At 46.4% G+C, this 19,989-nt stretch overlaps 1 protein-coding gene across 2 annotated transcripts; it reads left to right on the top strand.

The window, feature by feature from the left end:
• Positions 1–234: 234 nt before the first annotated feature.
• EIF4E2 (eukaryotic translation initiation factor 4E family member 2) lies at positions 235–18,688 on the top strand. 2 transcript variants are annotated; one of them, XM_042042223.1, is made up of 8 exons: positions 235–339; positions 1,080–1,194; positions 2,311–2,445; positions 4,858–4,962; positions 7,814–7,966; positions 8,059–8,195; positions 15,624–15,702; positions 18,218–18,247. In XM_042042223.1, exons 1-7 carry the CDS (start codon positions 320–322, stop codon positions 15,667–15,669), a joined length of 711 nt encoding a protein of 236 aa, XP_041898157.1. In that variant the 5' UTR covers positions 235–319; the 3' UTR covers positions 15,670–15,702; positions 18,218–18,247. The 2 variants fall into 2 exon arrangements, with proteins under 2 accessions (XP_041898157.1, XP_041898158.1); XM_042042224.1 differs by lacking the exon at positions 15,624–15,702 and having other exon boundaries at positions 18,218–18,688.
• The last annotated feature ends 1,301 nt before the right edge of the window (positions 18,689–19,989 follow it).

Genomic DNA, 19,989 nt, shown 5'->3' with positions numbered 1-19,989 from the left:
GGGCAAACCCTTTGAAGAGTAACTGTCTGAGTCCTCAAACTGTATCTACCGGAGCAAAATTAATTGTATGAATAATTTGTAACTCTCTGGCTCGGTCCCCGGCGCCAGGCACGCCACACCCAGGATGCCGGCCGTGCCCTCCGGGCCGTGCCCTCAGGGCCGCGCCCCTCCCCGCCCGCCGTGCGCCGTGTTACGGCTCCGGGGGGAAACGCGGGACGTTATGGCCACACCGCCGGAAGCGGCGGAAGGGTTTCGCGGGCGGACCCAGCAGGGCGGAAATCGCTGAGGCGAACGGGGGTGGCGGCGGCAGCGAGCGACGATGAACAACAAATTCGACGCGTGAGTGTCACCCCCGAGCCCCCCCGGCCGACCTCCGGTGCGGGGCCTGCACGGCCCCGAGCCCAACTGGCCCCTCCCGCCGCTGCCCTGGCGCCGGGCGGGCGAGACGCGATGAGTCACGGGGCTACGCACAGCCCCGTCCCTGCAGCCGGGGCCCGGCCCGGCCCCGAGGGGACGTGGGACCCAGGGGTGTGGGCGATGGGCCGCCGGCAGTCCCGCACCGGGGAGTCGCGGGCCGCCTCGTGGCCCCGCTTGTCTCTCGTTTTTTCCGGCCCTTCGCAGGGAATGGGGCGGGCGGAGAGAGACCTGTGGGGTGCTGGGTGCTGGCGCGGTGTCTGCTCGCCCGAGGCGCTGCCCCTGCTGTGCTGGGGGGCGTGGGGAGCAGGGTGGGAGGGCGTCAGAAGAGTTACAGTGGCAGGTCTTCACGTCGGCCCCCTGAATAGCAGGGAACCCTAACAAGTAGCTGGGGTTTCCTGTGGCAGATCAGTATCTAGCACAAACTACTTGAGTTTGTTCCAAAAAGCTGTTTCATGGTTCACTTCGGCTTAAAAGCGTGTGCCCAAGATGCCTGTGATGGGCATGAAAGTAGAAGCAGTTTTTACTGTGTGGGTTGTCAGGTGTAGATTTCCAGACTCTGGTGGCTCCTGTACCGTGGAGGAGCTTTGGAGCAGAGACTACCTGGGCTTGGTATGAACCTTCTCAGCTGTGTGATGGCTCTCTTTGTTGTTTTTCTTTACCAGATTGAAGGATGATGATAGTGGAGACCATGACCAGAATGAGGAAAATAACACACAGAAAGACAGTGAGAAGGAAAAGAATGATCGTGAGAAACCACAGAGTACTACGAAGAGGAAGGTATGGTGCTGGCATCTGCAGTCCACTGCCAGGGCATGGTGTGGCAGTGCTAGGGAGTCAGTCCTCAGTTCAGGGATAAGGAAAGTATGTCTTGGGAGGGCTGTGGTCTCAGTGCATTGTTACTGCTGCAGTGAAGACAGAGGGACTATGTTCGATTTCAATAGTTTGTTGTAAGCTTTGGAGGTCTCTAATCTGAGGGGTGAATGCTGCCCTCACTAACATAGCTACTACCGTGCCAGGCTTTGGAATGGAAATGAGAAATAAAGCTTCATTTTTCTCCAAAAACAAATGTGGAAGAGGGCATGGGGAAAGGACTCCTGTCTGACAGGGCAGTAGTGGTTTGAAGGTGGTTTAGCAGGCAGTGTTTGTGCCACTGTTGAAATAACTTTTAAGATGTGTCCCTGTGTGTAGTGTAGCCTGGTCAAGAAGGCATAAGGCATCTATCTCTACTGGGTTTTTTTTAATCTTATGTTTAGGAAAACTGTGTGCTGTGTCTGAAGTAATACAACCCTTGTAAACTTGCCATAATCAAGAGGAAAGTAGAGATGTAAGCCCTGGTAACTCCTGTAACAGCATCAAGTACTACAAGATAAGGGCTGTGATTGGGGTTTTCTCTGTAAGTTTTGACTCCTGGCTAATGAGCTCTCATTAGCCTCTTTTGTGCTCATTAGAAGTCTTTTTAATCAGAAATCAGTGTTTTGGAAATTAAAAAGTGATCGCTGCTCACTGCTGGTAATGGCTTCTGCCAGAGCTGACATAACAAGTTCTAAGATTAATCCTTCCAGAGCACTGGGGTGTTGGTTGCTTAAGGCAATTGGTGTCACCAAAGAGTTTTAATTGCTTTTGAATCATGGCTCATTATAAGTGGAGTTTATCCTTCCCAGAGGAGGAGAGTGTCTTTTTTTTCTTCCTTAATTTGAAAAAGTTAAGGGTCTCACACTGCCCTTTTTAGTTTTTCTGTTTGTTTTCCTTTGAGGCACAGTTATGGACTAAAAAATTCAGTAATGATGCCTCTGATGGCTTGAATGGTTGCTTTTATATGCTGTAAATATAATTTTTACCGTTCTCCTTTTTAGAGGAGCATGCAAGGGGTAAACAAGCTTTTCTTTTCTGCAGGCTGTGGTCCCGGGGCCAGCTGAGCACCCCTTACAGTATAACTACACCTTCTGGTACTCCCGACGGACCCCCGGGCGGCCCACCAGCTCCCAGAGTTATGAACAGAACATCAAACAGATTGGCACCTTTGCCTCCGTGAGTACCCCCCTGCTGTCCCTGTGTCACTTGGGCACAGCGTGGTCCTTGTGGCTCAGTCCCTCTGTGCTGGCTCTGTGCACACACAGGCTGTGCTTGTGGTGGCAGGAGCAGAGGGCAGTGAGTGGTTTGCCAAGGCAAATGAGCTCTTGAATTACTTATAGCAGGAGATGTGTCTTTAGCACTTTGCCCTGTGCTGGACCTCTGTGCATGGTGGTTGCTGGAATAATAATAGAAAAAAAGAAGAGCAGCCGTGTAGTTCAGTTATGGCTGGAGCAGAACTGGACAGGTCAGCAAGAGAAGAAAGGAACAGGTTTTCTGTTCCTTTTCTGTAAGGTTCCCCCTCCCCCCCCCACTTCCCTCCACCCACATTCCCACCACAAAGACTGTGTTTGGAATAAGCATCTGGCATGCTGTATTTGCCAGCACCTGGTGGCCTGCTGTCTGTCTGGAAGTGATGGACAACGTGCAGTTTGGTGTTGCAATCAAGTTCATTAAAATGCAAATTGCTCTTCCTTTCCCCTTCCACTCTGTGGTTGCTTGTTCCTGGAATAAACTTGAGCGTGTCCTGGAAAGGTGGTGTTGGGTTTTTGCATGGTGCTGGCAGAGTAGAACCTCCCTCAAGAGCCCAAGATACACAAGCCCAAGATTACTGTTCTAAAGCCCAGGAAGTCTGTTGGCTGTTTTCTTCCTTTTTCTTTTCAATCTGGTATTTGCCCAGTTCTTTTAGGGTCTCTTACAAATGTTCATTTTGCCCACCAGTATATGTCCTCTGTAATATGAGGATTTATAAAAATACCCCTTTATTCCTTCTGGAGACTGCATAAAAATGTGCCTGTCCAAGCAGCTGGGTTGTGTTAGTGCATGCACACAGGATAAGGGTGGGGAGAAGAGCCTGTTGTTGTGGGTAGTTACTGCTCCTATTACCCCGTGTGAGCAAGTACTTTCAGTTCAGATGAAAAACGTGGCTGCCACTTCGATGATCTGGCGATAACTTTTCAATCTGATAAATCAGTGTAGGTTTAACATTGATTTTTAGCTTCTTAGAGGAAAAGCATCATGTTGAATATTCTGTTGTCTGCTCTTTGCTACAGAGAATTTATGGGGGCCATTATAGGCTGGAAGTGCAGCAGTTCTGTTAGGATGGAGAGAGACTGGTCAGCATATCTGATGATGTGTTTGGGTCCAAATTCTATTTAAGGAAATTAAAGGGCAAACTTCAGAAGGAATTGTCTGGGCTAAGTCTGGGTTCAGATTTATTCTTGGCTTTTCAATGGAAAGCTCTAAAAGCTGTGAAATGTGAGCCACTAGAGGGCACGTTCCTTCACTGTGGGAGTGTGATTTCCCTATGGATGTTCCGTCGTGCCTGACAAAAATAGATTGCTTCTGACCCCTCCTCAGTCTTGGTTCATAATTTTATTGACTATAAAAGCAAATTCCGGCTGGGATGGCAGAGGTCACAGATTGGAGCGGAATTCCAACTGCTGACCAAGTCATTAAGGTCTCTGATAAAGTACTTGGGGTGATGTCTGACCCCTTCAGCTGCACTGCTGGTCTGCTTAATAGCTATTATCTTACTGAGTAGAGTCTTCTTAAAATATGGAAATTAGTATAATCCCTTCCACTGCCTTGTTTTGTTTTAAAGGTCCATCCTCTCTCAAATCCTTTCTTACCTAGAGATTGTCAAAGGATAAATATGCTATTTTTAAGAACTATAAAAGATAAGTCCCATGCCTTACAGTCAGATTATCTCAAGCATACACAGGGATGCCAGAGTGGAACTGGTCAAAGTGAAGTTGTCCAAATGTACCATGGCAGACTGTAAAAGGAAGTAAGATATATTTTTTAAAAAACTCTGAATAGTGCCTCCCAATCTTAAACTAGCATCAGAATGTACATGTTGTCTTAAAATCTGCGTACACTAAAATTAAATACAAAAAATGTCTAATTTGGAGGCTTCTGCAGTTTCCATGGTCACAGAGAGCAGTGGTTATTCAGGGCAGAGAGGCTTGGCTGTAGCTGATGCATTTGCTTTTATATCATAATCATTGGACATACCCAATGATTGAAAGTTTGGGCAGTAGGATTTATAAGATATGTTTGGAACTGTTCTCCAGAGCAGCTGTTACCTTAGCACAGATTTCTTCAGACAAACACTGAGTGACATTAGAGGCCCCTCTTGAATGTTTCAAGTGGTCACCTGGTAATGGAGCCAGTCAGAAACAGGCACGCAAGCTCTGACACTACTGCTGCCTTTTATGTTGCCTAATTAACACCCTGGTGACAAGAGAGTAGAACAGAAGAGGGGAAGGTGGCTCTGGAGAGCTGGTGTAAAAATGGAAGCCTGTTTCTGTAGAAGTCTTGACTGTGAACAGTTTGAGCAGCCTCACCATGTGGTTCGTGTTGTTGCAGGTGGAACAGTTCTGGCGGTTTTACAGTCACATGGTACGTCCTGGGGACCTGACAGGCCACAGTGACTTCCATCTTTTCAAAGAGGGCATCAAACCAATGTGGGAGGTGAGTTGGAGCTCTTATTTCTGCCTTGATATTTTCCCACAATATTTTGGGGGGGAACCTTCTACAGTGGAGGGACTCTTGTCATTAAATGGCACTCCATTGGATTTTCTTGGGTGAAAAGCTTTCGTCTGGGTTTCCTGTAAACTTGTCCTCAGAATTCTGTCCCATGTAACCTAACAGTCATGCTGCCAGAGAGGGAAGATGGGAAAGTTGCTGGCTGCACCTGCCCAAAGGTTTCTGAACTGCTGTTGCCAATGGAGGGATACCCCAGCTAAGCTCTGTGCCTCCCAGTATAGGCACTTGCCTCTTACAGCTGCCTCCAGTGACAGCAGTGCCGGGCTTTCCTCTGGAAGGACTGGACCTCTCCAAGTGGAATTCAACAAAGCTTATAAAAACCAACACTCCTTTTTCAGTCGAGGAAGGCAGAGGTGCAAATGGCATATGGTTAGAAGCCTACACACAGAGCTGGAAATGGAAAAACAACTTAGCCTTTTATTTGCTTTTTTTTTTTTTTTTTTTTTGGTTCCAAGGCTTTAGTTTGCTTCTATTTCTATCCAAATCTGTTTAAAACATTGAAAAAAATCTTTGCCCAGCTAATCATTCTTCCAGTTCCTGGCCTGCTTCCAGCAATGACCAATAGCATTCACAATATGAGGATTTTATGTGTTTCTCTGAAGTACCTAATTATACTGCTTGGTCCTGAGAAATTTATATGTGACCCTTGTTGGCAATTATTTTAAGCAAGGTGTTTTATAGCCAGTTACTGCAAATACAATTTATATAAAACGTTTAACCCTCTTTGGACTCCTGGTGAGCAAATTCCTCAGATCAGAGTCCCCAAGTTAATGATACCAGAATTTCTATAGAGCATTTCCTGGTAGCCATTTTAAGGTGGGAGTGGAGAGATTCTTTGGTATTTTTACTTCTGGCCCTACTTCCTTCTTATATTTCTAGAAGAGGACCTGAGATCTCACTTCTGGCCTTTCACTGCTGCATGCTTTGTAGGGCTTTGTTTATGTTTCTTCCAAACCAGTCCTTAGTTACTGTCATTCTGGTAGGCACATACGTGCCTGTGTGTAGCTCTGATCTTTTTCTGCATCCATCTGTGCCTTTTCTGGTAAAGTCAGAAGCACTAAGCATAATATTCCCTGGTGATTTACTGGGGTGCAGATCATTATTATTCTGGTAAAGGAAAATCAAATGCTTGACTGAACTGAATCTTGTTTAACCTGAAAGAAAACTAACAACAACCATAAAGCACATGATACAGCATCTGCCTCCCAATCACTGCTCTCTCTGTAGCTTTGAACCTGCTTAAGCCACCTTTGAGATATTTTTAGCAATATCACTGTCTCTTCTGATGCCCCATTAGTCATTGTGGAAACTTTGAAGAGTTAAACCCAACTCCCAGTCTAAAGGCTGTGATGTTCACAGCTTGGAAAACAAGGACGCTTAACAGAAAGTAGTTTGCTTCTCACAGGAGTCTGCCACATTCCTAGAACTTGTGTTGATTTGGATGGCTCCTGTCATGCTTTGAGGTTTGTCTGGAGCTGACGCCTTCCCCTTTCGGTCCAGCACATACCTGAAAAGTAAGAGTCAGGTGAATGCTGCTGTTATGCTGACATTTCCATGCTTCCTCAGGATTGCTTCTTTAGCACTTGCTGTCTCTGAGAAAGCACACAAATGTTTAGTTTTATCTGACCCCTAGAGAAGCTTTAAGGCTAGAATAAAATTAGCTTTATTTCATTAAGAAGGCTTGGGCTGCCTTGCCTGGCATCTTTAAGGTGTGTCCCAGCTTGACAGAGGGGATTGCTGGGGATTTGGGGAGGGATGTCCTGTTTTGTGCAGTCTCCTCTGAGTCATCCTTTGTTCTCTGTTTCTGTCCTAGACCTGTCTTCCCTTACCCTTCCTAACTGCCACCTCTTTGACTTGTTCCTACCTCTCTGTCTTCAGCTTTGGATGGAAATTTGTTCCCCTCTCACCTTGTAAGATCTCCCAGCTACAGTGTTGTACCAGAGAGTGCCACAGTGTTCTGCACAGAGGAGAAGCTGCTCTTTGACATAGCTGTGTGTTCTGGGGAGCAAGGGAGGCTGTAGCAGTTTCCAGCTTTTTGTCAGCTTCAAGATACAGAATCACAATACTGAGGTGACAGACTGGGTGCTTAGCATAAATTTTTTCTTTTATTCTCTCCCCTCATTTTGGTTATTTCCCTGGGTCACCACAGTCTGGAGCAAACATTCAGCTGTATGATGTGTGATAAATGTCAGTAGTTCTCAGAGAACAGGGTCGTCCTTTCTGTGTTAACACAGCTTGTGAGCCCATTCCTGGAAATGTGGAAGGACAATGTTTATCAATTTTTTGCTTGCTTTTAAAATACCACTTTGTAAACTCTTTCCTGGTCTTCCATGCTCTGTGATGAGGGGGTTCTCCTGTTTTACAGGGATCTTGTTTTACAAGCAGAACTACATATACAGTGGATTAGACAAATGGTGAATGAGTCTCAAGTTTAGGAATAGTTTTAAAGTCCTTGCTTCTGGGTCTGTTTGTGCAGATTGGTAGGCTGGTGTTAGTCTTTGCTAGTGGGATCAAAACACTACAGCTCAAGTCTTCAGAGCATAGAACTTTGTCTGGAAGGCCGAGGGCCATTGTTTCAAGTACTTTGTATTCAAAGTTAGTGGTTTTCCTCTGTCTCTGCTTGTATGGAGGAGAAGTGAAATAAAGTGCTTTTGCTTGAAAATACCTCCCTTGCCCCACCCAATCAATATCTGCTCTTGTTTGTGGCTCTGCTGTCTTGTGGGTAGCAGAAAAATAGCTAGGAGAAAACAAATCAATTTATTTCCCCTCTTCCTAGGATGATGCCAACAAAAATGGTGGTAAATGGATTATCCGTCTACGGAAGGGCTTAGCGTCACGGTGCTGGGAGAATCTTATTCTGGCCATGTTGGGAGAGCAGTTCATGGTGGGGGAAGAAATCTGTGGGGCCGTCGTCTCTGTCCGATTCCAGGTGAGTGCTTGTGAGAACTGGCACGTGCTGCCGTGTGGCAGGGCTGCAAAAAGTGCCCCGTGCTCACCCCTTCCTCCCGTGCTATTGTGCAGGAGGACATCATCTCCATATGGAACAAGACAGCCAGCGACCAGGCCACGACAGCCCGGATACGCGACACGTTACGAAGAGTGCTCAACCTACCTCCCAACACCATCATGGAGTATAAAACCCACACGGATAGCATCAAGTACGTGTGCTGGCCAGGGGGGTGCTGCAGGTTGCATGTGTGCTCAAGCAGCTCAGTGCACGGCGCAGGCGTTGGCAGAAGTGCTCGTGTGCGTTAGGGCTGTTCCTGCAAACTGAAGTGCAAACAGCAGCAGTTGTTGCCAGCGCGCTTCGAAAGCCAAATTCCTTTGTTGTTGTCGTGCTGTTGTTAGGGGTGTTTGGTTCTATGAGCAAAACCTTTTTCTTTTTAAGTGTGTGATCCAGAGTTATTTTAACAATCTACCCAGCCTGTCACTCAGGCTATGGGCAGCCCAGGGTGGGACTGTGACTTGATGTATTCAAAGAGAAGATTGCAGTAGGGGGCGGAGGGGGAAGAATCATTTGAATAAACAGAGATTCTGGGGAGTAAAGTGCGGAAGCTAACGGGGATTTATAGTGCCATTAGACTTATAAATGGTCTTGGGAAAGTGCTGTGTGAATTTACAGTGCTGTACAAATGATTTCTAATCATAATAAACGTCGTATATTAAGTCTTCCAGGCCCTGGTGACAGAGGCTCTTTAACAAGACTAGAAGATCATGGTACACAGAGAGGACAGCTGTATTTTTAAATAAATGTATTATAGCTTACCGTATCAGGCCATTCAGGGTGACTTTTATTTCCCACAAAGTGACAAAAATTTGCACATATAGGTATTAGTTAGAGGTGAGTAATATGTTGTTTTTATTTTTTTCTTAAGTGTATTATAAACCAATACACTGATTAGGTCATATTGGTTAAATTAATACTTGAAAAGGTGCACACAGAAAAAGAAGTGAAACAAATGAATAAGACACTAATGGGGCAGAGAGCTTTCTAATCTTGCCTGTAATGAGGGTGCAAATATCTTTCATGACTTTCTTTTATCATGCTGGCTTGTTCTTTCCACATAATCACCCTGTCATCAGTCTGCTGTCAGACAGTTTGATGGGATCAATCCTGGTTCTAGCAGACAGCTAGCTTTCAATTTTGAGTGTGGGTCACTAGTATTTATACAGAGATCTCGCTGAAACTGCCTGTAGGCATCTAGTGTTCCATGTGGCCCTCCCTCCTGTGTGAGTGGGAAAGAGAAGGGAAGGAGATGATTTTTTCCATGATTTTGCCAGTGGTGTTTCTCATGCACTTTTTGCCAGGAGAGGGCACTAGGGACTCTCTGTCCATGTTGGGAAACAGCAAAGTGCTCGTGTGGACACATAGCAGAGCATTTTACTCCTGTTCAGTAGCAGCAGACTGCGGACTTTGGTGATGCGGCTTTGTGGTGAGAGCAGGGAGGTGTTTGACTTCTCTCAGGCTCTGTAGGAAAAGCCGTGTATGGAGCCAGCTATCCTAAGCTGTGGTGGTGGTTCATATAGCAAGTGTAAAATGGGAATGATATGGCCTTTCCCTTGTGAGCTATCGCCACCAGCACTTCCTAGCATAGAGAATGCTGCTATAGCAATGTTTGTGCTTGCTCTGGCAGGTGTAAGGCCTTGAGTGATGGTGCATCCAGTAGTGTGGCATCATTTCCCTACACCAGTGTAACATGCTGTGCTTGCTGCCCTCTCTTCCTGCATAGCATCCAAATTTCATTTTCTGCTGCTGACATGTGGTGCAAAATGAGCTTGTCTGAGAATAACAGGTGTTGGAGGTATCAAGTTTAGTAGCTCAGATTACAGCTGGGAGCAATTCTTAAATAGAGGCTGCCTGGCTTGTCTCCCGCTCATTCTTCTGTGGGTAGAAGGGTTAGTCAGGAATTGCTTCGATGATGTCCCAGTCAGGTAGGTCTAAGCAATTAACCTTCTGCCATGTAGGGCATCATGAAAGCCCCTTTTTTTCCCATTGCCTCGCTTGAGCTGCAGCAGTCTGATTGCAGTGCTCTCCAGCACCTCCTTCCAATGGCACTGGTGTAAATTCAGAGCAGAACTGCTGTTGGTGGAGTTTCTGTGTAGTCATGCACAGACCAACTTCTTGTGCCTCTCTTGCCTGGTACCAGCAGGCAGCAAGGGGCAGCAGCTGCAGAGAGGTGACGGTGGCTGCTTTGTGATAGAGGAGAGCAGGACAGCCCCAGCTTTCACTCTGACTCTGCTTGGCTTAGCTTCATATCATTAAGGTTCTCTCACTAATGAAGAAGCTCTTGTGTAACTAGTTCTATCCTCCATAAAGTCTGGCTCCTTTTCCTTGCCCATCTATCAAGTCCTGTTGAAATACTGTCCGTCATGAATAAACTCCACTTATGCTGCACATGTACCATGTGATTTATGACTCGGGAGGGCTTTCTAGCCAGCACTCTATATTCACACTCTGGCTGTGTTTCATGAAAAGCTCTAATGGAAGAGCTGTGCTCTAGGCTTTGTCAGGGCTGCCTTTCGAGGGGGGCTCGTGGCATTTTTCATTTGTATGGGCTGCATCTCTCTACTAGAGCTCTGCTCATGTGCGGGGCTTGATTGGCATTGATTGTGCTTCAGGGAAGGGAGCATGCTTAGCAAGAAAAGAACAGGCGTTTCTCAAAACCTTGACTTTTAGGTAGTGAATTGACCTGGATTAGCTTTTGACACACTGTAAATGAATGCTTCTGTAGAAATTGCTAGCATGCCTCTCACTGTGGAACCTGAGCCCTGTGTTTCAGGTTTTATATATTCCTTTTGTGATGATCATTTCATATTAAATCATTTCTAGACACCATTTTTCATGAGTTGTCAGTGAGACTGCAGCCCCTGTTGTTTCAGAAAGTGGTAGTGCTGCCAAGCTGCATTTGAAAAGTACCTGTTGCGTCACAGCAATTCCAAGGAGCTGTTCTGCATTCTGTCCTTCCTGCTCTCAGTGGTGGGGCTTGTGCATTTAGCTAGATAAGCAGATCTTTCATTGCAATTTTCCTGTGTTTGTCCTTTCTCTTGCTTGTGATATTGACGAGCTGCCTAAATCCCAGCGAGTAGAAGGGTCAGCCCAGTCTGTATGAGTTTCCAATCTTGCTAAGAGAACTAGAACAATCTCTTGGACTCTGCTTAATTCCAGGGGATTTATAGTACCTTAGACATTACAGTGCTGAGCACCTGAAGAGAACATATGCGACATTTTGTGGGTTACCTTATTTCAGTAGCTGGAGAGAAATTGCTTCTCTTTGTTCCCTCAGAGGTGCACTGAAAGAGGTGCCTTCAGATGCAGTGAACTGCTTAATAGGTTCAGTTCATCAGTGTTGTTAACCTTGGAGGTGACATGGTCCAGAAGTGACAGTGGCTTATGGACAGTGGTACTTCCTGTGGCTTGGAATTAAACAAAAAAAAAAAACCCCAAGAGCCTCTTTTGCTGCCGTAGGAGGTGCACTGTGCTTTTTTGAAAGCATAATGTTGCCAACCACAGCCTGGCCATGGGTCAGTGAAGCCACTGAAAATATTCGGGTATCTGTAGTGAGTGAACTGCAGTTGGGAGAGGGGTGAAGGGGAAGTGATCGCTTTTACGTTTGACTTCTGAGCCCTGCAGCATGAAGTTTTTGGCTGCCTTGCATACACCTTTGCCCTGCCTGGGCTTATCAGCCTTTCTTTTCCGCACTGATAACTATGTGGTCAGTGACCATCTTTGTTGAGAGCTCTCAACCCCAACACCATCCAGGAATCCCGGGCAAATCCAGCAACACTGTTTCCAGTGTCAGGAGAGACCAGAGCAGTGGCCATCAGCAGGTTGCCACTGAGCAGGCTGGTGTGGAAATGTTTTGGTTGCTGTGTGACGTTATGGGTTGTCCTGTCAGCTTTAAAGCAAGGCTGCTTTTTCTGAAAACAAAGCTTCGCTTATTCGTGAGTGCCTGCTGCAGTGAGAGCTGAGCAGGGTATAAAACTATCCTTTCCTTTCAAAGTCACCACTGATAACTAATGGGATGGCTCGAGTAAATGAGAAGAATAGTTGATCTTAATAGAGCTGGCACTGGGTTCATTTCACTGCAGGCAGTTGGAGGAAATGGCCTCAGACTATATTGTAGGTAGGAAACAAGAGGATATCCTATGGAGGGAATAATGCACTGTAAGAAGACTGCAGGGGTGAGGTTCTCAGAACAAAAACAGGAATGGCAAAAAAAGTGAGGAATTAGGAAGAGAAATCCCTGTGGAAGTGGCGGGTATTGGGCAAGAAGATTGGTGTTTGTGAGAAAGCTGGTGGTAGAGTGTTTGTGAGGTCTCCCTTGTCACAGCAGAGTTCAGCTAATTCTGTAACTATTGTGGTTTTTTTACAGCACTGGTTTCCATTTGCTTGCTAATTTCCAAAATTTTAGGAGAATTCCTCAATGCTGCTGTTCTACTTGTGTCACCTGTGCCTTTGACTGTGTCTTTAATGGTGTGGGCAGGGTTAATCTTGCCTACAGAGAGAGGGTTTCCAGATGGGACCCTCACATATTGATGCTTGTGAGAGGAAGGCAGGTTGCCTTGGGTCTTGCCAGCTATAGAGCTGCATTGTTTCACCCTGATCCATTCAAGTCTGAGAGCAGGAATAAAATCTAAAGGAGAACAGTGATGTTCCAGATCTGGTAGCTGTCCTCCTGAGTCTCCGCAATACTGGCTTAATTCATTTATCACTCCATTCTCCAATTCCAGTCGTTTCCAGGTTGCTGCAAGTCTAAGAGCACTTGCATGGACCTGGTCTTTGAATTGATGGATTCATTGATTGGTTCTCCAGCACCATAATATGCTTTATTCAGAAGTGTCCATGACTTTGTGAAAGGCTTCCTTATCTTGGTGGCCTGTCTCTTACCAAAAAGGTGTCTATAACCTATTTATTTCATGGTTTTTTCAAGGTCAGTTTAGTTGTGTTTATTAAGTCGTGTTATATTGCCTTTGCTACAAGTACTGCCAGATAGGTGAAAGAATTATTTCAGGCTAGAAGGCCATCCTAGATTTTTTTTTCAAGCTGTTAGTCACAAAATTCTTGTCTGGATGTGAACAAATCCCAGGGGAAGCGCCCAGAAAGAGGCTGTGCTGCTCTGGACACCTGCAGAGTGTAGTGAGTAGTCAGTGTGCTGGCAGGTTCCCCATGGGCTGGCAAAAGAGACAGATTTTGGTGCCCTTTGTAAGGTACCATAAGTTCACTCTGAGCTCTCTGAATCCTTTCTTAGCTGGGGAAGGAGATGGTAAGGAGCAGGATTGCACAGAGAAATACTGGAGGCAAACTGCTAGGACTTAATTGAGGATGTCTGCAGAAAACAGCTAGTGCCACTTGCACAATGATGATTTGGAAAGTCCCTTGAAGCAGCTAAGACTGCCCTTCCTCTTTTTGCTGGAGTCTTCCTCTTTTTTTTTTTCCCCTTCTTTTTTTTTGGGGGGGGGGGGGAGAGTGGGTTTCTTTTTGGGGAGATAACAGCTTCTTTTCTCATTTTTTTTGCTCCAACTTACTTGCTGGGGCTAAAGGGAGCCCTGTCTGGGTCCTGACCCTGGGCAGTGGGGAAGAAGATGGGAAGTTTCAACAGTTGTGGGTCAGGAATGAGTATGGAAGAACAGCTCTGGCTGGCTTTATTTAGCCTGCTAATGTTTCCATTTCCCATCTGTTCAATGGGAATAATCTAAATGTTGGGGATCAATTCACCAAGTATCTGATCGCTGTGCAGACAGTATGGCAATAAGGTACTAAAAATGTCTATACATAAAAATAACCTCTTAGATTCTCTGGCACTGTGCCTTTGGCGTGTCACAGGTCATAAAGATTCTGCCAGATGAAATTAACTGGCAGCCTTGTTCGGTATGGAATGAGAGCAGCTTGCTCTCCTGGCATAGTTTAGGTACATTAGGACAGACACATCCTGGTGGATTTTTTCAGTCAAGTCAGCAGATAGTTGGAGTCATTAGTACTATAATATATATGAGGGTCTTGAATTAAAAATTCTTGGCTGGAAGAGCTTTTTCTCTCTGTCTGTGAGGACAGAGATGAAGGACTGTGTGCATGACGTTATTGGGATGTTGGAACAAGGAACTCCTTAGTTTGAAATGGGTAATAAATTATCAATTATGTTGACAAATAATCTGCCCTTGTGTTCCTTCTGCTGAGAAGTTACAAGTTTGGGAAAACTATGGGAGAAGAAAGAGAGATGTGATTGTGGGTGATAGGAGTGTGTTAGAAATACAAGGGAGGCTGGAGGGAAGACACGAAGGTGGAGACTTTTTGACAAGTCTGGGGATGTGCAAAGCTTACCAACAACTAAGAGGCCTCAGATAGAGAGTTTCTCTTCTCCCTAACTTTCTTCTGGAGAGATGCTGTTGAACCCCAAGGTCTCTGTGTTTATTTGGGCTATGACTTGCTGGGAAAGAGCATGTGACACCTGAGCTGCTTTTGCAAATGCTATTTGGGATCTTGACTCTGAGGCTCAGGTAAGAGCCAGGTTGGTGGTCTGGTTTTGGCACAGGTGCTGACTAACACAGGGTTTCCATTTCTGGACTCTCCTGTTGTGTTGCAGTGGCCTGATGAGGCAACGCACAAAACAAAATGTGAGGTAGCTGAGAAGTACCAGCAAAAAAATCTAGAGGGTGGTCTGAGTTTATGATTGACCTGGATTCCTTTTAAGGTCCCTCCAGCTCCATGGGACTCTGTGGCTTCAGTAAATGGCTTGGCATGTGCTGTAGGCACCAGTACTGTTTTGCTGGGCATGGAGAACTATGAGGTTCTTTGATGACTTTGATCCCAGAAGATAATAGTCATGCTCACATTAACCTCAGCATCTTTTCCCTGAGAGGGTTTTCACAATGCTGCCTTCGTAAAACCAACAGCAATTTTTCAGTCTGCTGCCTTCATCCATCAGTAACGTTCTCCACGTTGCAGTGGAGTGCAGTGTTAGGCTTCTCCCTCTGACTTATCTAAGAACATTTTCATTTCAAATAGCTGCAATGTTTTTACTGGGTCATCATTAACAATGCAGGTTTACAGTAGGAAATGAGACTTCCTAATAACAATTGGATTCTGCTGCCTGTTGGAAGAATTTTATAAGAACTAAGCTGTGTGGCATTAAAAGAAACTCTTTTTGGGGGGATTACCTGCATATGCAGTATGTGGCAAAGCATGAGGCCAGTAACTGGCTGAGTTTAACCAGCCAAGGAATGTGATAATCCTTCAGAAAGACGTAACATGGGCTATTTTATGAGCAATAGGAAATGGATATTCCATTTGTGACTAGGAAGGTCATACCTGTCTCTGGGTATTAATGTGGCTTTATCACCAGCAGCCAGTGGGAACGCTTCATGTCTGTGCAGAACGCTAAAGCTGCCTTGTGCTGTCAGATGTTTGGCTGGATTTTAAGGATGCTTCTATCCACTAGGGCGATCAGAGAATATTGCCTTGGTCTCTGAAGACAAGTGCCTTTCAAACGCCATTGAATGTTTCTGCTCTCGTTAAAAGTTAAGAAGCCTTTGATCTGAAGTGCTATTTTTTGTTTTTTATTTCATTTTTTTTCCCTCTGGCTTGCCAGGGCCTGGGAGGAGTTTCATGGCCTGGTGAACAGCAGTGGCCGCTGATCGAACGCTCCCCCTCCCTCTGTCACACCCAGGGTAGGGCCTCATCTTTCTTCCTATGTGACTTCATGGCATACCTCTCAGCTTCCAACCTTCTTCCCAGGGGCTGGCATGTTCTCTTGCCTTAGGGGCCTGATGGTGGGCCCATTCTGCTATTTGTTCTTTTCCAAAGGTCAAAATGATTTTTTAAATTTTTTTTTGACCAGACACCAGCATTTTCTGTTGAGGTGCTGTGTGCTCCTTTGCTAAAGTGTCCTTCCTCTGTATGAGGCACTTGTATCCCAGACCTGGTCCCAGGAGGCTGAGAGGTATGTCTGCAGCTTGGGTGTGTTGCCTAGGGTTGACTGTTATCAGGTATGGAGTGGTAAATCCTAAGCACATCCAGGTGATGGACACTGAGAGAGGCACCTGGGGCCTGACACACAGCTCTTTAACAGTGGGCTGGAACAGAATAAATTAGTTGGTCAGTAAAATGTTGTTCAGGAAGGACACCCAGCAGCTGCTGTAGGTAGAAATAATAATGTTGTGGCTAATGAGACAACCACCTGCTTCTGCTGGTAGTGTCAGCCAAGATGTGCAGAGAAGATAGCCAAGGTGAGCCCAGGGCTGCTGGGAGCCTCACAGCTCAGACTGTTTTTCCCCCAGTGCCAACTTCCCTGATAGCAGGCCCTTAAGAAGGGCCAGCAAGAGGCCTGGCCATGAGAGTAGGGTTGGTTGTTGCCAAGTGGGATCGCTGCATTGCTGAGTGCCAGAGCAGAGGAATCTACTGGAGGGACACATTTACATTGCCTAATTCCCATAACTGGGGATGAAATGTAGCTGCTCCAACACAGCTGAGCTCTGAGGAGCTGCTGGGGATCCCAAAACCTCCCTCAACAACATTGGGCAAGCAGTGTTCTCATACCTTGCTCTGAAGTCATGGGTGAAAATAATATCTCTCTCTCCTCACAGGTTTGGCTTTTTGTGAGGCTCAGTGTTTACAAAATATTACACAGGCACTTGGTAGTGTTGTTATTGTTAGATGACATTCACATGTCCTTCCGGAGGAGGAAACCAGCTCACTTCATGAAATACCAGGCTCTGAAGGCAGCAAATGTGCCAAGGGCATAGGAAAACAGTGGCAGAGTTCATTTAGCTCTCAGCTGTATTGGGTAGCCTGTGCTGAGCATGGATGAGCAGAGGGCCTGGGGCACCCCAAAGAAGGCAAAAGGAGGGAAAATGTAGCAATCTGTCCATGGAAGAGCCAACTAAAGTGTGCTGTCCTCCTGAGGCAGGTGACATAGGTGGAAGTCCAGTCTGGGATAGAAAGCCAAACCATTGTTGCAAATTAACCAGAGTCCAGTTAATGAATCCTGAATCACATTCCCAAATGGCAGCCCATCCGACTCTTCTGGCAAGTGCAAAGGTGAACCCCAGTCTTCTGCAGATGGCCGCCAGCATGGTTTTTGCTGTCATGCTATAGCAGAGTAACTTTTTAAACTCTCAAAAAAGTGGTTTTTACTTCCTTCTGCTCTTCCATTTCTCCAGCCCACCTCCTGGAGGTGTTCCAGTCTGTGCTGGTACAGCTGCCATGCAGCTCCTGGCAGCACACAATGATAGCTCAAGGGTTTGAGTGGAATTTCACAGTCCTGCACAGCACCTTGCTGCTGAAGTTGCTGCTGAAGTTGCTGCCTTTGCTCTTCAACCATTTGGTGTGGTATGTCCTGGGGCATCCCTAAGTGTTTTGGCTTGGGCAACTTACAGCCCTGTCCCTGTTTATAGGAGGAGCTGCCAAACCTATCCTCTCAAAGTAATTGTAATCTCATTTGTTTCCAACACACCACCTTTCTATTAATGTGGAAATACACTTTGCCTGTTGCTGGTGCTCACAGGCTGGCAGTAAGCAGTAACAGATTTCTGTAACCTCCCCCATCTTCAATTGCTGCAGTGCCATGAGACTGTACTGAGGGAGATTGTAGGCCAACACTCCTTCCTTGGTCAATAGCCTCTGAGGCTTGTGGCTGTACTCACGTGAGTAGAAGCTGCTGACGAAACTCTTCTATTTAAACTTGAGGGAAGCATCCTTTTCAGATTAGATATTCTTTTAAGGTAGGAGAGATCAGAGAGCTAAACTTGTTGACAGTATGACTAAATACAAGGGACAGAGGCAGGGGGAGGTTGGTCTGATGGTGTATTTGTGCTCCAAGCAGAATCCCCAAGATAAATTTTCAGTAAAGAAGAGATCTTGCAAGTTGTTTAAACACCAGAATCCACCAGGGAGGTTTCCACACTCTATCATGTGCTTTGCTCACAGGAGATGACAATTTTTTTCTTATTGAATGGGGATGAACCAGGATCTCCCTCTGTTCCAAGTGTTCTGGAGTGACAGCTGACCTGTGTGAGAAGTCTGTAGTTGGGAAGCAGATCTGCATAGGAAGTTTAACGAGTGTTGATTTTGAGTGACGTACTGGGATGGCAACACTGGTAGCTGTGGTGGGGGGGAATGGGGAGGTGCTGTGATCTGAAGGAATGCACATTTTTAACCACTTTTTTTCTTCCCTCTGTTTTCCAGGGATAATTCAAGCTTTCGAAACACAAAAATCACATTGTGAGAACAAGAGTTGGCACTAAGCTCCTCTCTCCGTGTTGAAAGCACTGAGAGTGCCCTCCGACCTCTGAAGGGACTCATGGGCCACTCTCGCACTCCTCCCTGGGGGAAGGATCCACCTGAAGCCCTCCAGCAGCGGTGACAATAGAGGCCGATTTTGTCTTACACAAACTTTTTTTTAGCAGTGGGGCGGGAGGCAGCCTTTCAATTAGCGGCGGGCCCTCGGGGCCGCATCTTGCAGCACTTTCCTCTCTTTCTCTACATGGCATGCAGGATCTCTGGGATTCTGCCTCAACATCAGAGCCTTTTGCTGAGGGATACCAGTATTATAAATCTCTCTGCAGCTGGGAGGAGCATCCCAGTTGAGAGTCAGCCCTGTGGTTTTCAAATGCCCCTTTTCAGTTCTGCCAATAAATTATTGGGTCTCTTTGTTTCTTTCAGTCTCTTTTATTTTTTCGCTCTGAAATTCGGTGGGGTGGTATTTCTCTAGGTTACCTGCTTTGTCTTTACTTCGTCTTCATACTCCTAGGTTAGCAGGGCCTTGTACCCACCCCTATTTGTTGTGGAGAGGGATGTGAGCTTCCCTTAAACCAGGGCAAAGATACGTTTGGTGTCAGTTGCCTTCACTCTGTCTGTCTCGGTGGAGAGCCAGCAGCACTGGCTGAATTCAGGGCCAAGCCTGCTTCTGGTGTGCACTGGGGTTTGCAAGTCCCTGGGCCCCCAGTGGGTGTAGCAGAAGAGGGCGATGGCCCAGCCTGCTGCTCATTGCTGCGTGACAGCTGCGACCAGAAGAGGGGCTGGGAGTGACCCCCTGTCCTCCAGGGTGAGCCTCAGATGATGGGTTGTTGCCTGGAAAGCCAGCATGGCTGCAATTTGGATGCCACGGAAACAATAGGAGCTAATTATTTCCTCTGATTCTGCTTGACTACAACACTAATTGTACTCATTAACAGCTCCAGCCTTTTCTCCTTTTCCTTGGGGAATCGCACAATTGCCTTTCATTTTTAATGGAGCCTTTGCCTTGGGCCCAGGAGGGGAGGCTGTGGCCAGCAATGGGGCACATCTCCTGCCCCACGTGCTCTGTGCAGGCCCCCAGCAGAAAGGGCTGCTTGGGCCAATTTGCTTGTGACTGCAGAACCAGCAGCCCATGTCTGGGACAATTACCAGCCTTGGGGCGTGGGAGACCTTCAGCCTCATGACTCCAATTGGAAATTCCTTGTCTTACTATTGAAGTCTAGATTGAAAGCAGCCAGGACTGGCAGAGAAAACAGTTTAAAACATTCAGTCTTCTGAAGGACTTGTTTTCTGCATTGAGGGTGTCAGTTCTAGGCTGTCTCTTGAGACATTCCTTGCGCTGACAGGAATGACTAAGTGCTCCCCATGGTCAGGCAGTTAGCACCTGGCTGGGCAGGGAGCAGGGCTGTTCCCCAAGCTGTAGTGGCATCCCTCTGTGTGTTTATCGAGACTCATGGTCCTGTTCCTGCTTTTGGCACTTGTCACCAGCTCTCAACCAAATGCTCTTTTCCAGGCACAGTTTGTTTTCCCTGCTGTGAGCAGGTACTACTATGGCTGCTACTTAAGATTCCTTTTAAATACAACTCTCCCCTGCTGCTCTCCAATATTTGTTAGGGGGGATTTAGTTGTAATTACATTTTGGCAATCTAAGCAAAATTAGCTGTGCAAGGCAGGGCTGGAATACTAGCTGCAGGTTCCTTTTATTCACAGCACATTCAGCT

The sequence above is a fragment of the Corvus kubaryi genome, unplaced genomic scaffold, assembly GCF_017639235.1.
Source record: "Corvus kubaryi isolate FWS band 111438036 unplaced genomic scaffold, C.kubaryi_AGA036_p1.0 37397, whole genome shotgun sequence".
In the NCBI taxonomy this organism is placed as follows: domain Eukaryota; kingdom Metazoa; phylum Chordata; class Aves; order Passeriformes; family Corvidae; genus Corvus; species Corvus kubaryi.
This window is presented reverse-complemented; position numbering and strand designations above follow the sequence as displayed.

Coding starts and splice junctions, on each gene's coding strand:
- EIF4E2 (XM_042042223.1), top strand. CDS start 320: ATGAACAACAAATTCGACGC. Junction 340..1,079: donor ATGAACAACAAATTCGACGC/GTGAGTGTCACC, acceptor TTTCTTTACCAG/ATTGAAGGATGATGATAGTG. Junction 4,963..7,813: donor GCATCAAACCAATGTGGGAG/GTGAGTTGGAGC, acceptor CCCTCTTCCTAG/GATGATGCCAACAAAAATGG.